Below are 19,791 nucleotides of genomic sequence, written 5' to 3'. Positions count from 1 at the left end.
ACAGTAGTATGCAAACACCCTTGCTCCATGTTACAGTGTTTATTATTGTGCTGTCTCAGAGCCAAACATACAAAACACACGTAGTCTAGTGCATGAACTCAGTTGGTCAGCACACATCATAAATATCCTGTTGTGTTTGAGCCATGATCAACGATCTTTCCATAACTGCCAGCACTAACAATATAATACGGCTGCAGATCAGTAAATATTGCTTGACTTGTTTGCCACGTTTTTATCAGTTCTACATATTCTTACACCTAATCTGTATCCCATAGCATGAAATATTCTGCTACATAAATATGTAACACAGTGAGCACCTACACAATTACCCACTAACCATGCATTTGTCTCATTATACAGTAAAATTATTAAATACAGTTACCTCCTTGTATTACATATTCACAAAATGTAAGTATTCTTTTTTGTATCTGTAGACACTACATCCTTCAAGAGCCTTTCCTTTTTAGCACAAAATATTTGATCCCCCATATCACAATAATTGAAATTGTATTCCTCCGAACCAACTTAGAAAATGTGATTATCAATAATGTATACCTTCACGATAACAAAATCCATAGAAATTCTGGCCTTATGTAAAGGCTGTTAGTACCCTGAAGTTAGTTTTCAGTCACTTATGGACAAGTCAGAAATGAAAATTGAGAGCAGAAAGGCAAAAGCATAAACGCTTAATTCTGTTTTCAAACATCCTTTGTAAAAGGAGTAGTGCCCCAGTTAAATTCTTGTGCCACTGAAAAGGTGAGTGAAATAGATATCAAGTCAGTTGCATTGAGAAACAGTCGAAATTGTTAAAATTGAACAAAGCCCCAGGTGCAGATGAAATTCCTATCAGATTCAATACCCAATTCACAGCTGAGTTAGCCCCTCTGTTAACTATAATCTGTCATAGATCTTTGAACAAAAAACTGTTCCTAGTAGCTAGAAGCAAGCACAGGTCACCTGTATCTATAAGAAGGGTAGCAGGAGTGGTCCACAAAACTACCATACAATATCCTTGACATCAATTTGTTGTAGAATCTTAGAACATGTTCCAAGATCAAACATAATGACGTATCTTGAACAGAATGACCTCCTCTCTGCAAAACAGCAGGGATTTCAAAAACGTAGATAATGTTAAACCCAGCTCGCACTTTTCTCATATGACCTCATGAAAGCCACAGATCAAGGCAGTCAGGTAGATGCAGTATTTCTTTATTTCCAAAAAGCATTTGGCTCAGTACCATACCAATGCTTATTATCAAAAGGACAATCATATGAGGTGTCAGATGGCAAATGTGACGAGATTGAGGATTTCTTGGTAGGGAGGATGCAGCATGTTATCTTGGATGGATGTCATCATCAGATGTAGAAGTAACTTCAAGTGTACCTTAAGGCTGTTCATATTGTATATTAATGATCTTGCAGATGATATTAATAGTAACATCAGACTTTTTGCAGATGGAGCAGTTATCTACAACAGAGTACAGTTTGAATGAAGCTGTAGAAATAGTCAGTCAGACCTTGATAAGATTTCGAAGTGGTGCAGTGCTTTAAATGTTGAGAAATGTAAAATTGTGCACTTCAAGAGGCAGAAAAATGTAGTATCCCATGACTACAGTATCAACAAGTCAAGGTTGCAATAAGTCAATTCATTCAATTACCTGGGCAGAACACTTTACAGGTGTATGAAATAGAACAATCACACAGACTCAGCTGTAGGTAAAGCAAGTGGAAGACAGCTATATTGGTAGAACACTAGTGAAATGCAAGCAGTCTGCGAAGGAGATTGCCGACAATCACTTGTGCGACCCATCCTAGAATCAGAGGTTGAAAATACCGCTTCAGTTGTAAAGTTCTTTTATTATCATACGACCATTTCAGGGTCTTATAAGCCCATCTTCAGGTGTCGTAACTTGGTGCTGTGGCCTCTCAAGTGCTGCCGTGGACGTGTACTAGGTGCAGTGTGCTACCTATGAGTGCAGAAAAGAAGATTTCTCAACAGTGTGGGACCTTTGCCACAGATAGTACTAGCAGGGGATATTCAGTGTATACAGAGAAAAGAACATGAATTGTTACAGGTTTCTTTAACCCCCAGGAGAGTCATAGAGGTGAAAGAACTGAACTTGGAGTCTCTTGAAGATAGACGAAAACTACACCAAGAAAAGTCCACTGACAAAGTTTCAAAACTAGCTTTAAATGATGACTCTAGGAATATAATACACCCCCTTACATATCACTCCCATAGGGATCATGAGGATAAGATTAGATTAATTACAGCACAAACAGAGGCGTTTAAGCAGTTAATTTTGCCACACTCCATATGTGAATGGAATGGAAAAAGCCCTACACAGTGGGACGTACCCTGTACCCTATCCCCTACACTTTACAGCGGTTTGCAACAGTCATATCCAGAATAGTGACAGCCCAAATTAAAATGTTTGATCCAGAATAATGTTCCTCTTTGCCATAAATTTTGACACAAATATTCAGAGGACTGCACTACTTTTATTTCTCTTTTGTTTATGTAGGCTATTAGTTTCATGTTCATGATAAATGTCAAGATGTGGATTATGTTGATTCAACAAAATATTGTGTGTGTGTCACAGGATGTGACAGAAGTATACCGACAAACTTTGAGAGGTTGTAAATGGTGACCTTGAGGAACAAATTGAGTATGGGAACCTGTGTCTGGGAACATGATCTAACAACATTTTGGAACGTCAGAGTTACAGAGGAAATGCCTACTGTCAGGCAGCCCCTTCTGCGGCAGATCTGAGTTCTCAGTGACTTCTTGGCAAACCTCCTTCCAATGGACCTGATATTATTCGGGGTGTTAGATAGCATTGAGTGCATCATCCAGGCCCACCAAAGTGACACTGTGGGGGCTTTTACTGCAGTAGTGGCAGAGACATCAATGTACAAACTCAGATTTGCCACCACAGAGAGGGCCCAGAGATAGGCAATGGCCCCTACAACTTCAACTGTCTATAGCAATGAGGGAGGTGATGTTTCTGGGTGTGGGTTCCCATCCTCAGTTTGTTCCTCAAGACACCATTTACAACACCTCAAAATTTGTTGGTATTGTTCTATTATGCCTAATTATCATCTTGGCACACATACAACACAGGCATCTGTCGAAGAGTAGTGAAGTGTGAAGAGAGTCCAGATGTTTTTTCTGTGCTGTAGTTTGCTGTGGCTTTTTCCATTCATGTTTGTAATGTACTCAAGAAGACCTTTAAGTGGTGCCTCAGTTGAATTTTCACTGAATGACTTACACTGTTCCGAGTTCAGACTGATTTTAACTTGTATGACTTAAACATGCTCCGTTATTAGAAACACAACTCCTCTTATTTGAAGACTTTCCTTTGATGACTGGTTCTGCTTTTGTGTTTGAGCCCATATGCAAAACACACACAGATATTATATATATATATATGGCCTTTACATATGTCTGCTTGTGTCTGTATATGTGCGGATAGATATGTGTATGTGTGTGCGCGCGAGTGTATACCTGTCCCTTTTTCCCTCTAAGGTAAGTCTTTCCGCTCCTGGGATTGGAATGACTCCTTACCCTCTCCCTTAAAACCCACATCCTTTCGTCTTTCCCTCTCCTTCCCTCTTTCCTGATGAAGCAACTGTGGGTTGCGAAAGCTTGATATTTGTGTGTGTGTGTTTGTATGTTTTTTATTGTGTCTATCTACCAGCGCTTTCTCGATTTCTCAGGCCTGTTCTTAAATTCCATGTAATTGGTAATACTTATGCTCTCTCTCTCTCCCCCCCCCCCCCCCCCCCCCAAGGTAAGTCTTTCTGCTCCCGGGATTGGAATGACTCCTTACCCTCTCCCTTAAAACCCACATCCTTTCGTCTTTCCCTCTCGTTCTCTCTTTCCTGATGAAGCAATCGTGGGTTGCGAAAGCTTGAATTTTGTGTGTGTGTTTGTGTTTGTTAGTGTCTCTATCAACATACCAATGCTTTCGTTTGGTAAGTTACATCATCTTTGTTTTTAGATATATTTTTCCCACGTGGAATGTTTCCCATCAAAAAGAAACGCAAAGTATATCTGTTTAAAAAAGCTGATAAAAATGCTCTTAATGCCTTTTTAAGACACAGTCTTCACTCCTTCCGATCTGATGATGTAACTGTAGAAAAGTTGTGGATGTTTTCAGAGAGATAGTATTGACAGCAATTTTGAGGTATATACCACATAAATTGATAAGTGATGGTACTGATACACAAAATAGGTCAGATCGTTGTTGCAGAAGCAACAAAAAAAGCATGCCAAATTTAAAAGAATGCAAAATCTCCAGGTTTGGCAAAGTTTTACAGAAGTTCAAAATGTGGCACGTACTTCAATGTGAGATGCTTTTAATAATTTCCACAACGAAATTCTGTCTCAAACTCTGGCAGAAAGCCCAAAGAAATTCTAGTGGCAAGACGCAATCAGTACCTTCACTGCGTGATGACAATTGTGAAGTCACTGATGACAGTGCCACTAAAGCAGAGATATTAAACATGGTTTTCTGAAACTCCTTCACCAAAGAAGACAAAGTAAATATTCTTGAATGCCAATCAAGAACAATTGCCAAGATGAGAAACATAGAAGTAGATATCTTCAGAGTAACAAAGCAGCTTAAATCACTTAATAAAGGCAAGGCCTCCGGTCCAGATTGTATACCAGTCAGGTTCCTCTCAGATTATGCTGATAAAATAGCTCCATATTTAGCAATTACATATAACCACTCGCTCATAGAAAAGTCCGTACCTAAAGACAGGAAAATTGCTCAAGTCACACCAATATCCAGAAAGGGAAGTAGGAGTAATCCGCTGAATTACAGGTCTGTATCACTAACGTCGATTTGCAGCAGTTTTGGAACATATATTGTATTCGAACATTGTGAAGTACCTCGAAGAAAATGATTTATTGACATATAGTCAGCACGGTTTCAGAAAATATCGTTCTTGTGAAACACAACTAGCTCTTTACACTCATGAAGTAATAAGTGCTATCGACAGAGCATGTCAAATTGATTCCATATTTTTAGATTTCCAGAAGGCTTTCGACACCGTTCTTCACAAGCGTCTTCTAACCGAACTGCGTGCCTACGGAGTATTGCCTCAGTTGTGTGACTGGATTCGTGATTCCTATCAGAAAGGTTCCCAGTTCATAGTAATAGATGGAAAGTCATCGAGTAAAACATAAGTAATATCCAGCATTTCCCAAGGAAGTGTTATAGGCCCTCTGTTGTTTCTGATCTATATTAACGACGTAGGAGACAATCTGAGTAGTCGTCTTAGATTGTTTGCAGATGATGCTGTCATTTACCATCTTGTTAAGTCATCAGATGATCAAAATGTCTTAGATAAGATATCTGTATGTTGCGAAAAGTGACAATTGACCCTGAATAAGGAAAAGTGTGAAGTTATTCACATGAGTACTAAAAGAAATCAGCTAAATTTCGATTACGTGAGAAGTCACCCAAATCTGAAGACAGTAAATTCAGCTAAACACTTAGGGGTTACAATTACAAATAACCTAAATTGGAACGATCACATAGATAATATTGTGGGTAGAGCAAACCAGAGACTGCGATTCATCGGCAGAACCCTTAGAAGGTGCAACAGGTCTACTAAAGAGACTGCTTACACCACACTTGTCCGCCCTATTCTGGAATATTGCTCTGCGGTGTAGGATCCGCATCAGGTGGGACTGACGGATGACTTCGAAGAAGTACAAAGAAGGGTAGCTCGTTTTGTATTATCGCGAAATAGGGGAGATAGTGTCACAGACCTGATGCACTTTTCATTGCGACGGGATCTTCTCATGAAATTTCAATCACCAGTTTTCTCCTCTGATTGCGAAAACATTCTGTTGGCATCCACCTACATAGGGAAAAATGATCATCACGATAAAATAAGAGAAATCAGTGCTCGTTTTTCCTGTGTGCCGTTCGAGAGTGGAACGGTAGAGAGACAGCTTGAAGGTGGTTCATTGAACCCTCTGCCAGGCACTTTATTGTGAATAGCAGAGTAATCATGTAGATGTAGATGGCCTTGATTAGCATGAAAAACTTTGAAGATGATCCAATTTATGAACAACATAAAAATTCAATTACACCCAAGTGAAGCAGCAGGCGCTAAGCTACTTACTAATATTTCGTAAAAGAAAATGTTTCCATAAGAACCACTTGCATTATTTTCATCAGTAGTATAGGAACAAGTAGGTGTATTGTACTGTAAGAAACAAACAGGCATGGCCACAATGAATCAAAGTTTGTTCTTCTTCCACATACAAGTAAATGACAGTTGAGAACTTAGAGACAAATATAGAAACAATCCAGGTACTGATACAAGCAGGTGCTGACAATAAGTATGAATACAGTATGAGAGTGAGTGCCTGCTGCACTGTGCTTATAAAGAGGGCTCTGGCAGAGGTATGGCAGATGCCATGCTGTGTCCACAAGTCATGTGGCCCACTACGGGCAGCCTCTGGTGGCCAGCCTGCCCATATGGCATTGGCGGAACATTCTAAGTGTAGTGTACCAGCAGCCTGGTGCCATGGCACTTATCTGATTATTTATAAAAACACACACACAGGGAAAGAGTGCTCTGCTAATGCGGGCGATGGAGCAACTGTTGAAACATCCGTATGTTCAATTTAATAGGCGCGAATTCGGAGGAAGAGATTGTAGAGCTTTTAGAGGAATGTCTAAGTGAAAATGAGAGAGACAATGACTTTGGTGATTGTCGCAGACAATGATGGCGGTGATGGAAGGTGATTCCTGGCTGGAACCAGTGAGTATGGGCAGAAGTTGCACAAGCGTGGAGACATGCAGCAGCTGCTCCCCCATGAAATACCGTAAGAGAGGACCAGTGACAACGATGCTGGTAGCATCTTGACATTCAGTTCCTCAACATGGTTGAATTGCACCGACGCTGAAGGTGCCTGCCGCTCGGTCGGGGGCGTCAGTGTTCAAGGACGCGGAGAAACTGGTCCGGCAGGCGGTGGCAGAAAAACAGTGTGGGAAGGCTCGGCAGCAGCTGCTAGGAGGGGGTAGTGGGGGGAGGCAGAAGGTGGCAGGTCTGCCCCCACAGCAGGGACACCCCACAAGGCTGGAACAGGTGCTGAGGGAGGAGGCACAGGCTGTAGTGGCGGACCTGCTGCCATTGCAGATGCACTACACCTGGTTTAATTGGTTGTCACGACATGCTAAGAAGAATAATTAGTAGTAGTAGTATTAGTAGTAGTAGAAGTAGTAGTAATTGTCCTACTACAACAAAGGTCATCCTGGGAGATCCAGAAGCATGTCAGCAGTTATCTATGTCAAGCAAAGTGCATGTCCATGGCTGCCTTAATGCCACATCCACAACGACAAGCATTTGCTGTGAGATCAATCGCTACAATGTGTGCACTACAATAGCTCTTTGTTTTTCTGCTACTTCCTTTGGCTCTGATGTGTCATTGATACATCCTTGAATATTACTCCTTCTGCATTTTCCTCATTTATATTTCAGCTCAGGTTTCTGTGATGGTGACAACAATGTGTCAGAATTTTAAAAAATGTCGCTGCAACTGTTCCTGCCAGGGCAATGTGAACCTTGTTGAAGTGAAATATTTCTGTGAGCTTGAAAGATCAACCATCATCAGACAAAAGCAGTATTGAACAGCAGACACGCATGTATAAAAAAAGTATTACCAATTAATCTTTGGAACAAAAGACACATGATAGTACTGCATAGTCCTGCAGCAGAGTGGGAGTGTGTTCAAAAGATCAGCCATCAATTATCTTTTTGAGTTTGGTTGACTGCTGCTCAGCATCACTTCTATTCAATGAGTAGTTATGTTTCCTGATACAGATATTTATATTCCACCCAGAATTGTTATTGATTTATTTATTTATTTTATTGATTTATTTTAGTGATTTATTTATTTATGTTTATATGTTGTTATTTTTATATTTTAACACAGTTTTCATCTCTAATGGCTTGGACTTCAGTTATTTTAACAACAGTCATGCTTGATTTTTATTAGCTTTGGAAAGATACCTGTAGTGTTCATAGTCACATCAATTGTTAATGAATTACTGTATGAAGAAAAGCGACTGAACTTTTTGGTATAAAATCTGTAACTAGATGGAACACACTATTTTACATCTTAACTCTTTGTGCTCTGTAATGCAGACATAGGGTGTCTCCACACACTTATTTAAATTGCCGCTGCCCAGGCGGTGAGCGGGCCACTGAGAATTGTGCTAACAGTGAAGTCACTGACCAACAATTAGGATATACATTAAAGCAAGTAGTGCACTTTCTTTCAAGTATATTTACATAAGCATTACAGTACAAAACTCCTGATTGTGTGACATTCCTTATTAAACTCTTAGGGTGGACTGTTTCTATCATTATTCCACCCAAATTATTTACAAATGAATCATTGTAGTCATCAAAATTATTGTCATCAAAGTCATTGTCTCTGTCATTTTAACTTAGACATTCCTCTAAAAGCTCTACAGTCTCTTCCTCAGAAAGGACTATGCATGGAGAACTAGTCAATTCATGTCTACTAAACTGGACATAATAATTCCAACCTTTCTCTCAATACAAATGCTACAGTTCAACACTGAATTAACACAAGCTGTCGTAGAAGGCAGTACTGTGCAGCATTGATGCCTAGTACAGTCAGGTTCTAGAATGGAGCACGTGGGAGCTATGAAAAATTGTTTCGAATGAGGCTCGACAATGGAGTGAAAAATGAAATTCGCTATGTCGAGTGCCATTCACTGTTGGAGTGGAAAAGGTTAGTAGTAACCATACATGCTCTTAAGAATTTAATAAGTGACAATGTTAATCAGTGAACTACGGAAAAGCATAAACTATTAAAACTCCAAACTTAGATGGAGACACTGCATGAGGAACAGGTTGGCTTGAGAGAAGCTGTTAAAACTTTTTTATCTATCAGAGCAATCTGATATAGAATACTGAAAATATTGTAAATTCAGGTATAATTTCCAGATAACAAATGTAATATTGCTACTTTTTTTTCCTTTGCAGGAAGTCAGTAGAAAAAGCGAAAGGATTACAATATTAGAAAGAGAAAAGGCGTCGCTGATGCGAGAATTGTATCAAACAAGATCTCAGGGCAGAAGAGGTAAAGACACACAAGATGACACTGCTTTCATGTAAAGCACCAACTGCTGGACGTTCGTCTAAAAGAAGTTTTAAGTATAATGAAGTGTTTGCACTCGATACGTTGGAAGATAAAGATTTGATCGCTATTGAACTTCTATTTACTGTGTGAGGAGCGGAGAAGAGAAGAGGAAACTTTTTACTATGAACAGTGCTCATTAAAAAATATTTGCTGCCAATTTGAACACTGAAACTATACAACAGTATAAAACTCAGTATTTAAGATATTTACTTATTTTTACAGAAACTAACACTACAGAAGTGCAATGTAAGTTATGAAAGTACAGCTTCAATGTTTCGAGTTGCCTGTGATGCTACCGTACTTAATGTTAGTTGTCAGTATAGGATTCACAATACTATTGATCAAATCCACCTTTAATTTTTTAATGAAATAATGGTACATGTGGATATACCTGAACGTTTCGAAACATTGCACAGTGAAGAAAAAGAAAATTAAATTCTTTCACCGAAGGTAATGGAAAAAGCAGACCAGGAGTATTTCAACTGTATTTTCATCTCACTACCTACCATTTAGTTGAGCTACTAAAGCTAGACGATGTTATAAAGTTTACATATTACATTTTATATCTATCAGTAAAATTATTAATAAAAATGTTTTATAAAAAATCCAATCTTGGCTTAGTTCTACTATTGCAGTGCTTATTCTGTTACACTACAGGTGACAAAATGTCATTCACTATATGCCAGAGATCATACATATTATGACAGAAATCTGAAAAAGATAAGGAAGAACTCAAAGAACTAGCAGAGCTGGCCACCCAGCAAGGACATGCTACCAGCAGATCACAAAGTGCAGACAGAAGTCAACAATAAAGAATGGACTAGTGGAAACGGTATGAGAAACGAACAAGTCCAGCAAGTAATCCAAACAGAGTAACAAAGATTTAGTAAAGTGGAAATACTAGAACAAAGCTTTTTTAGTGAATAGCAGTACACCACTGGATGCAGAGACGTAATGCAGTTAGCTTTATAGTACAACCGTGAACACTAACTGCTGAGCGAGATGGACTCGGCTTTGCTGCACTGCAAGGCCAGTGCTGCAGTACAGCAATATACTACTCGCAGATGTAGCAGTGTCTAGTGGCTGCAGTAAAATCCTGTGCTTTCTACCAGGCTTTCAAGATCACTGGGCATAGGATACCAGAAAATGTATTATAATCCTTATCCAAATCTGGTTTTGAATGATATTCATAATATTTTGCCTCTCTGGAATGTTTAACTCACCCTGTAGCTGTACCTTACACTGTTTTGTTCTCTTAACCCTGTCTGGTCAAGAGAAAACCTAAATTTAAATATTTCACAACATTCTTTTTTAAGTCTGGTTTTTGTACCAGTGTTGCCCATCCAAAAATTAGCAGTTAAATACAGAAAAATCTTTGAAGTGTAGTAAATACCGTACTGGCCATTTTCTGTTTCTGAACCATGTTTGGTAATACTCCTTGTGCTGTCCATAAGTGTCTACACCACCCATACCCACATTATACCCCTAAATGACAAAACAACAGTCTACAACTGGATACGTACCCTCTATCTAACACTTCTGTTTTACTTTATATTTCTGCTCGATGCCAGGACAAGTAGATGCTTCCTGTACCTCCTAACTGTCTGTCACTCTGTCGCAACTATTCTATTCACTGGTGAAGAAACAATGCTGTGTAACTGGCATCTTCAATTTTCCGAATTCGGTCAGTTGGCATACTAGACTTGGTGCAACTTCTATTACCTGAGGAATGACATACTTGCAACATCAAGAAATAATTAATGTAGAGTAATGAAATTTTCGGACTACATTTGTTTAGGTAACATATTTAAGTGATTAACATTACAAGTTCACCGGTTAACGTAAATGCGAGATATGCCATTGTGAATGTGAAATGCTGATACATTAGTAACCGATGTAACTGTCAGAATATTGAATGCAAACATGCAGATGTGCATGCATTGTATTGTATATGTGCCAGATGTCAGTTTGTGGGATGGAGTTCCATGCCTGTTACACTTAGTCAGTCAACACAGGTATGGTTAGTGCTGTTCGTGGATGACACTGGAGTTACCATCTGATGATGTCCCACATGTGCTCGATTGGAGACAGATCTGGTGATTGAGTAAATCAAGGCAACACATCAACACTCTGTACAGTATGTTGGGTTACAACAGCAGTTATGTGGGCAAGCTTTATCCTGTTGGAAAACTCCCCCTGGAATGCTGCTCACGAATGGCAGCACGGCAGGTCAAAATACCAGATTGACTTTCAAATCTACAGTCAGGGTGCATGGGACAACCACGAGAGTGCTCCTGCTGTCATATGAATCACAACCCGGACCATAACTGCAGGTGTAAGTCCAGAGCATCTAGCAAGCAGAAAGGTTGGTAGCAGGCCCTCGAGTGGCCTCCACCTGGCCAACACAAGGCCATCAGTGGCACCGAGGCAGAACCAGCTTTCATCAGAAAGCACAACAGACCTCCACCCTGCCCTCCAATGGGCTCTCTCTTGACACCACTGAAGTCACAGATGGTGATGGTTTGGGGTCAGTGAAATGCATGCTACAGGGCATATGGCTTGGAGCTACCCATGAATAACCACTTTGTAACAGTTTCTTGTGTCACTGTGGTGCCAACTGCTCTTCCCTCTCGGTAGTGCCAGGTGGCCATCCAAGACCTGGTCTTCTTGTGACTGAACATTCTTGTGACCACTACTGCCAGTAATCATGTACAGTGGCTACATTCCTGCCACATCTTTCTGCAGTATCACAGAAGGAACGTCCAGCTTGTTGTAACCTTATTACGCAACCTCGTCCTAACTCAGTGAGGTATTGATAATGGTGCCATTGTTGCCATAAAGGCATTCTTGACTAACATCAGCTCACCACATCCTATCTCAAAAGGTAACTTATGCTCACAACAGTTACGGCATGTATTTAAAGCAAACCTGATTTGCATCCTCGTAGTAGTGCTACTAGTGCCACTGCTATGTGATTGGTGTGAAATTTGAATAAACATCATCTTTTAGATGTAGAAGAACACCTACCAACTTTAGTTTATGTCGCATAAGTCCTTGGCGTTGTAATTTTTTTCTGTCAGTGTATTTTCAGTTCTTGGCCATGAAAATGACAAAACAATGTAAAAATAAAAGTGTGAATTGAGCATAACTGGATATCAGATGCTTTGAGAAGATGTTCATAGATGATGCTGTTCTCTATAGGGAGTTTGAAATTCCAGAAGACTGTAGCAGTACGCAGAAAAACCTGTAGAGGATCAAAGATTGGTGTAGTGGTTGGCAGATGTCAATCATTCTCAAATATAAATCTTCACTTTCGTATGCTGCATTCAAATGGGCAATGAATTCTTTCTTGGTGAAAAGATTGATTTGCGAAACACTGTCCACTCTTCCCAAATTCCCCATTCTCTTTACCATTGTTGTATCAGTGCCCTCAATTTCTTCCTCTGTAAATTTCGACAGTTAGAGAAATTCTGAAATAACTGTCCAAATACGTCAAATTTCCTCCAGGGAGACTTTGGGACCATTCTAATATAACAGAAGGGCTTAGTTCTAGCCATTCAATAGCACTCAGTGGCATAGTAACATCCTGATCTGTTAGTTAATTAGTTTCATGTGTTCCATGGATCACTTGCACAATAAATTGTAATGATGTGGAACAAGTCATTTTACATTCATATTGCAAATATAGCTACACATTGAACACCTTTTCTTAAAATTAAATTACCCACCACCTTTTGCATGTTACAATAACAGAAATTATTCTATGCAAAACAGAAATCATTCTACAGAATAGGAGGACATTTTATATCACTGGATAAGTGATTGAAAATTTTAGTTGCAGCAGTGCGCACCCCTTTTAGTGCTAAAGACAACCTTATTGTGGAGCAATGAATGTTATTTTTCCTTCTACTGTTGTGATTATATACATCATTGTGCCTTTGGAACTGCAGTGAATTATTTATAACAAACTCCTTGAGGGAATAAACATACTGTGAGGCAGTAGTCAGAATGCCCAATTCCTTAGACAGATGTCTACAAGATGACAGTGGATGAGCACCACATATTATTCTTACAGCAAGTTTTTGAGCAATGAAGACTTTCTTTCTGAAAGAATTATTACCCCAGAGCATTTTTCAATATGATGTTACTGAATGAAAATATGCTAAATTTGTCAACATACGAATTTGTCTCTCCCCAAGATTTGCAATGATTCTAAACGCAAATGTGACTGAATTAAGTTGTTTCAGGTGTTCCAAAAAGTGTTTTTTCATGTTTAAATCAATCTCATCTCATTACTCGTTTTACTCATCAATATGGAGATCTAAAAATTTTGAAGTTTTCAGCCTATTTATTATTTCCTCACTGCGTGTTACACTTACCATTGGTATAGTACTTCTAGATGTTCAGAACTGAATATGTTGTATCGTTTCAAAATGGAGAGTGATACTATTAGCAGAAAACCAGTCAGGGATTGTGTTAGCAACTTTGTTTAGCATTTCTTCTGTTGCTGTATGTATGTTAGGATTGATTGTAATAGTAGTGTAATCTGCAAAACATACTAACTCTGCTTGCTGCTTATTAAATGGAAGATCATTTTCATGTGGGACAAACAACCGCGGATTTAAGGTTCAACCCTGTGGGACTCAATATGTGATTCCTCCTCAGTCAGAGGAATCTCCCAGGATTACACTGGTTGAATTACTTAGTATAACTCTCTGCATTCACTTGGCTGGATGTGGCTTTATCCACTGCTTGGCTCTATTGTCAGTTCCATAAAAACTTAGTTTATCTAGTGGGTATTTTGGACCACAGTTATTTTATACTTGCAAAATTTGGTGAGTGAACATGTAAATGGCATTCTCAGTACAGCAACTCTTCTGAAATTCAAATTATGATTTACTAAGAATCTTACTGTTGCTCTGCTGGAATATTACTCTAGTATACACCACCTTCTGAATTTTTTTTTGAAAATGACGTCATTGGTGAAATAGGTCGGTATTTATTAATGCCTCTCCTGTCACATTCCTTATAAGAGACATTTAACAATAGCTTTCTTCACTCTGTATGGAAAAATGTCTTGAATCAGTAATCCATTACAAATTTCAGATGATAAGAGATGGCTTATTATAAGGGAGAAATTGGTTATTCAGTTGTATGATTGAATTTTATGAGAGTTGCTTCTTCAACATACTGCCATGCTTTTTCTCTTAACTGTTTGTCCCTATATTTAAGAAATAATTAATAAATGCATTTGCTACCTGTGACTCATCATTTACAGTGCTTCCATTTAAGTCCATTTTGGTGATGTCCGGTTCTTTGGCTGGTTGTCGTGTCTCTCATTGCTCTACATTCCATATAGCCTTAAGTCTGATGTCAAAATTACTGATTTCTGACATGTTATGTATGTTCCTTGATTTTTTAATGACTTTTCTTAGTAATTGAGCAGTTTTTGTAGTGTACAACTGTTGCAAGATCTTTACTTGCTCTAGCCAACGAAACAATTCCCTCTTCCTTTCACAAGATCCCTCTTGCTATCCATGGTGTCCTTCCTGATTAGCTTATGTGAAAAGCTATTTTCAAATAATGATTTGAATTTATCATGGAATAGATTAAATTTTAGGTCAGCATTTGGGTTCATTATAAATTTTATTCGAGATCATTTCTTGTAAATTATTCTTAAAAACATTTGTTCTGGATCCATTAATTATTCTGGTTTCCACTGAAGAGTATCTACACTGTGAGGCACCATCTCATTCATCCTAACTAACTATGCATCATGATCAGATCATTTCATTGTATGAGGATCAGAGGAACATAACTCCATTTTAGGTACTTTACAGGAGAGATGAATGTAGGTATTTTAGGATGTAAACTGCATGATGTACTACAAAGTATATTGAAAAATTTCTATACTATGCAAGAATACACTTAAAAAGCTGTCAGATGGTAATACACCTTTAAACATAGTACTTATAACCATTTCATATACTGCTAAGGAGATCTGTCATTATGATTGCAGATAAGCACTTGGTTTGCCAAAACATAATATAAGAAGTTAATTTACTCATTAAAATCAGATCAGTTACAGTTTAAATAAAAACATCTTAGTGGATTTTTGTACCAATGTCACCAATGAATGTTCACTTTCTAGCTAACTTCATCACAACCATTGCTATCACAGTCTGAATGTCCAAGTCTCTCTTCTTGAAGACTCTTGTGAAATGTGTGATACTATTCATTGATAATGCGGGTGTGGCACAGAGCTGGGAGTTCTTTTACCATCTCTTCCTTAAGTTTTAGTTCTCCAGGGTAAGTTTTAATGCTCCATGGTATTTCAGTGCCAACTGGAAGATTGTATTGGAATTCCAAGATTTTCTGGTAACTGGCAAACTTTGGAATTGTTGATGATGGAAATGTTTGAAAAAGATGTGATTGACATCATTTTTGCGATATTGAAGTTGTGTCACTTTAACACTAGAACCGCTGCTATTTAGACATATCTACAATCGTGGCTGGGTCACTAAGGACCTGCAGATCTGTTCCTTTTATTATCTTTTGTCAGTGTGTTATTGTTCTACTAATGAATCTATTCTTTGAAGGCCTGGAAAACTGATTATGAAATCAACAAGAATAAAGAAGCTTTTCACAAATTATCATTTACTATTTTAAAAAACTTACACATGTGCTAGGTGCTCTTACTGACTACCATCACATAATGAGCACAAATAACAGTCTTTTGGTGAACATTTGTTGCAGACAGTTTTCTTGCACATATGACACTTTACAAATGATTTGTTTCCTTCACAGTTAGACTTTACAAGGTAAGGTGTTCACTTTTCTTGTCTCTCAGGAATGTCTTCAGGTGTAACAGAGATACTTCTCAGCAAGCTTGTCCCCCAGATGCAGTACGAGGTCTCTGTGTTTCAACTTTTTCTCATTTAGAGTATTGTACAATACCCAGGCATTTATCCCAGCCAAATGCAGCAAGCTGTAAAATGTGCGAACAGACCAATGTCTTGATGGTGCTTTGACAGAGTATTTGCGAGCCATTTGGTTGACCACGTCCACACCATATTCAGAGCCTTATAAAATATAACTGTATTTGGTTTCTTTTCAAACCATCTTCAGTTGTAAGATAAGGATGCAAAGTGCTGAGAATCAGGACATTCTTGTTGCCCTTTCCCTGGTAAACTGTCGGTGTGATGATATTCAATAACACTGTGCTGTATGACATTTCTCTTGCCTTATTGATACAGATTGGAATTTCCCGTGAGGTCAATTTATGGTACCCACTAGACTTGTTGCATTTGCTTTCAAGGTTTCAGAGAGAGCCAAGGAGGTGAAAAAATTGTCACATATGAAATTTCTTCCTTCAATGAGGCAAGGTTGCATCAATTTTTTCACAACAAAATCACCAAGATGCTCATCACTGGGCATAGTGTCATATTTTCCTAGAGAACAGAAAACATTCACAATATATTTGGATTCTTTATCTACTTCTGTCCAATACTTTTTTCCATATTTTTCTGGTTCTGAGGCCATGAACTGTGTGAATCTGCAGCAGTACTTGGAAGAAGAAAGCTGTTGTCGATTGTTATATATGGACCCACTATGGAGGTACATTGTGGATTCACAATGAACTCGTACCAGATTTCTGATATCAAAGCAAACTTGTCTTCTTCCTGTTGTTCTGGTCTTGTGGATCTAATGTCAAATCTGAGATAATGCATTATCTCTCTGAATCTGTTATGATCAATTGTTTTCACAAAATTATTTGCCACTTTGTTCACCAGTGTGTGTCTAGTTCTAAGCCCTTCACTCCTATAGCACCATGCACATACGATATAAGTGTAAAAGCTTCCAGTTCTTAAGTGTTCATAGTTCAATCATCTGATCCCAATACTCAGCGTGCTTTGGTCTCAGTGCATTTTACAGAATGTTTCAAAATTTTGACCATTATCAGAAGACGCCAAGCACTGTAGCAGGTTACATTCACATTTCGTTTTGCATACAGAGATGGTCCTGCACGGTATTTGGCAGCCATTCCTGAAATATTAGTAATTAGTACTACAACATGTATTGGTATTCAATAGATTGTGGAATATGAGAACAAAAAAACACTCAACTTGAAAAAACTCAAGGAAGCAACAAAGTATAAACATCAGTGTTGCAATTGAAATCTGCACCTATGCAGCACATACATAAACAATAATTATTATGAAAACAAACTCGTAGATGAGCATACCTTCCTCATCAATATTCAGTTGGACATCCTGAAGAATAACATCATCTTATGATGAAAAACCTGGAGCTACAAGTGGTGGTAATTCTTCCTCAAATGAAGACTCCAGCAGCTCGCCCTCAGATTCACGATCCAAAATCTCATTTAGCACATTTGTAATGTCATCTTCTGTTCATAGACATTTGGCCATAATAAATTTGATGTTGCATACACTATTTACACTTTTAGAAAGCACTACTAAAACCATATTTCACTAAACAAAGCACTGGCTGTGCAATACTTGTATACATGGTCAGATGTGTTTCAACCTGCTCTCCCTCTCCTCCCGATGGGAAACTGCAACGTCATCAGGCAGTGAGATAAAAGGGAGTTTTGCAGTTGTTGACCAAACATAATCTAACAATAAGCATGAAGCTACATGAAAAACACAAATGTTATAGCAGCTGCAGGAGCAATGCCAGAACTGGCACATCCACAGTTCTAGGTGAATCTTCGTATTTCTCTTTCAAGGTTTCGCTATAAATTGTCAAATTAAGTATAATCGCTGATTGTCTTATTTCATAGAAAGTCACAGAAATTCAGCACTGTAGGCAATAATGCAAAAGAGTGACAAACGAAAGAATTAAGAAATGGGTCACAAGTGACCCAGCTATGGTTCCGACAGTAAGCCATTGTACTTGATTTCCTTCACTGTCAATTTGATTTTCAACTTTTCTTCTGCATAAATCTAGGATGCCCTTCCGGTCCACTTCAAAAACTTCAAACAGTCTATGTTTTGCAGCAGTCTGAACAACAGTATAACTTAGATATTCTTGCAGCCGCCTCTGTTCAGGCATGGACTGAATCACACTCCATTAAAGAGTGGCCCAGTGTTTGTACAGCATGAAGAAACATGGTGCTCATGTTGACGTTTCAATTTGGTCCTCCACAGGTGTTGGAGAACAAAACAACTGGACAGCTATCTGCAATCTTCTGGAGTTTTTGAAATATACATGATGCTACTTCAGTTGATCTGTGTTTAGCCACACCTTCAAGCCACATGTAATAATTTATAGCTTTCCTGATAGCAGTACTGTATAATGTGAGATAATATACAGCCAGTCTTCTTTTGTTAAAAAAAAAAATAAAAATAAAAAAAAAGATTTAACTGTTATACATGGACAGTACCTTACAGCTTCTAGGTCAAATTCTAATAAATGACAGTCTCCTGCTTTGGTCTTTCTCTACCTCTTGATTTTCTTCGGAGAAATTTTCAAGCACTAGCAGTAGTCGTGCATAACTCTGTATTGAACATTTCTCTGTAGAGCCAATATTTTTCGGCAATAATGTGCTCCTCTTTGCAGCATTTCTTATGTAGCTTGTGCATCATTTGTATATTCAGATGTCCTGGAACGATTTTATGTGGTTCCTTATTCTTCGCTTGCCGTGTCAGGTCTCCATATACCTGGATGATGATGATGATGATCCCTCTTGTCAGCAGTCAGAATCATGTTGTTGCTGTCTCTTTTCTTCCATATGTATCAACAAATGTTTCTGTAAAAGTGGAAAGGAAAAACCCTAGACATACTTGACCTTCACTACCCTGTTTCAGTAGGACTTTACTTCTTCCTCCTATTTTTCGAGACTCCGCAACTGCAGAACGTGACCTTGCTTTCGGTACCTCATTAATAAGTAGAGCTAAATATTGTCACTGCTTTTCTCTGTCTTTCATCGTCCAGCATCCTTGGAACATCCCTCTCACATCAGTCTCGCTTATGTTCTCACCACACTTTCTTGTACTTAAATGTTCTGGATGGCACTTCTTTATGAACAGCTGATTTGTATTCCTTTCCTGACTGCCTATTCATTTTTCTTATGTTTCTTCTGCATTTGTCTGTGTTTTTACTTTTTTTTCATTTTATTTTTCTTTCCAACTTCATTTCCTCTGTCAGATTGCCCAGGTTCTTTATCATTAGAATCAACAGTCACTGGATTTACTTCTTCCTGTTGCACATTCATTAACATCACAAAACCTTTGCCCAGACAAATTGAAGAATCATTGTCTGGAAAGAAGAGAATTGTATGATTGACGTTAGCATCTTTGTGGCATTATATACCACATTAATCAACTATCAGTCTCACAAAGTCCCATTGAATAACTACGAAAAAATCTACCAGTTCATCCAAAGACAAAATAATATGTCCCTTTGTCTACCAAAATGCATTTGTGTAATTATTTTTGTAACATCTCAATTAGGAGAACAAAATCTAATCCAGGACTACTAATGAAACGTGTATACACAACCATGCTAAAACAAAGTCCAGTATACGTGTTTTGTTTGTTTTTATTCCATGCCTTTAACTACAC

At 38.4% G+C, this 19,791-nt stretch overlaps 1 protein-coding gene across 4 annotated transcripts in view; it reads left to right on the top strand.

Annotated features, from left to right (window-relative positions):
* Positions 1-9,807, top strand: part of LOC124612922 (suppressor APC domain-containing protein 2) — a 117,184-nt gene extending 107,377 nt beyond the window's left edge. For all 4 annotated transcript variants that reach the window (XM_047141414.1, XM_047141416.1, XM_047141418.1 and 1 more), the window contains one exon: positions 9,046-9,807. In XM_047141414.1, the coding sequence (XP_046997370.1) occupies positions 9,046-9,177 (132 nt within the window). In that variant the 3' untranslated portion in view covers positions 9,178-9,807. The remainder of the gene's footprint in view (positions 1-9,045) is intronic.
* Positions 9,808-19,791: the final 9,984 nt, after the last annotated feature.

The sequence above is a fragment of the Schistocerca americana genome, chromosome 4 (genome assembly GCF_021461395.2).
Source record: "Schistocerca americana isolate TAMUIC-IGC-003095 chromosome 4, iqSchAmer2.1, whole genome shotgun sequence".
Lineage (NCBI taxonomy): Eukaryota > Metazoa > Arthropoda > Insecta > Orthoptera > Acrididae > Schistocerca > Schistocerca americana.
The sequence above is the reverse complement of the archived record's forward strand: the minus strand, read 5'-3'. Positions and strand labels throughout refer to the sequence as shown.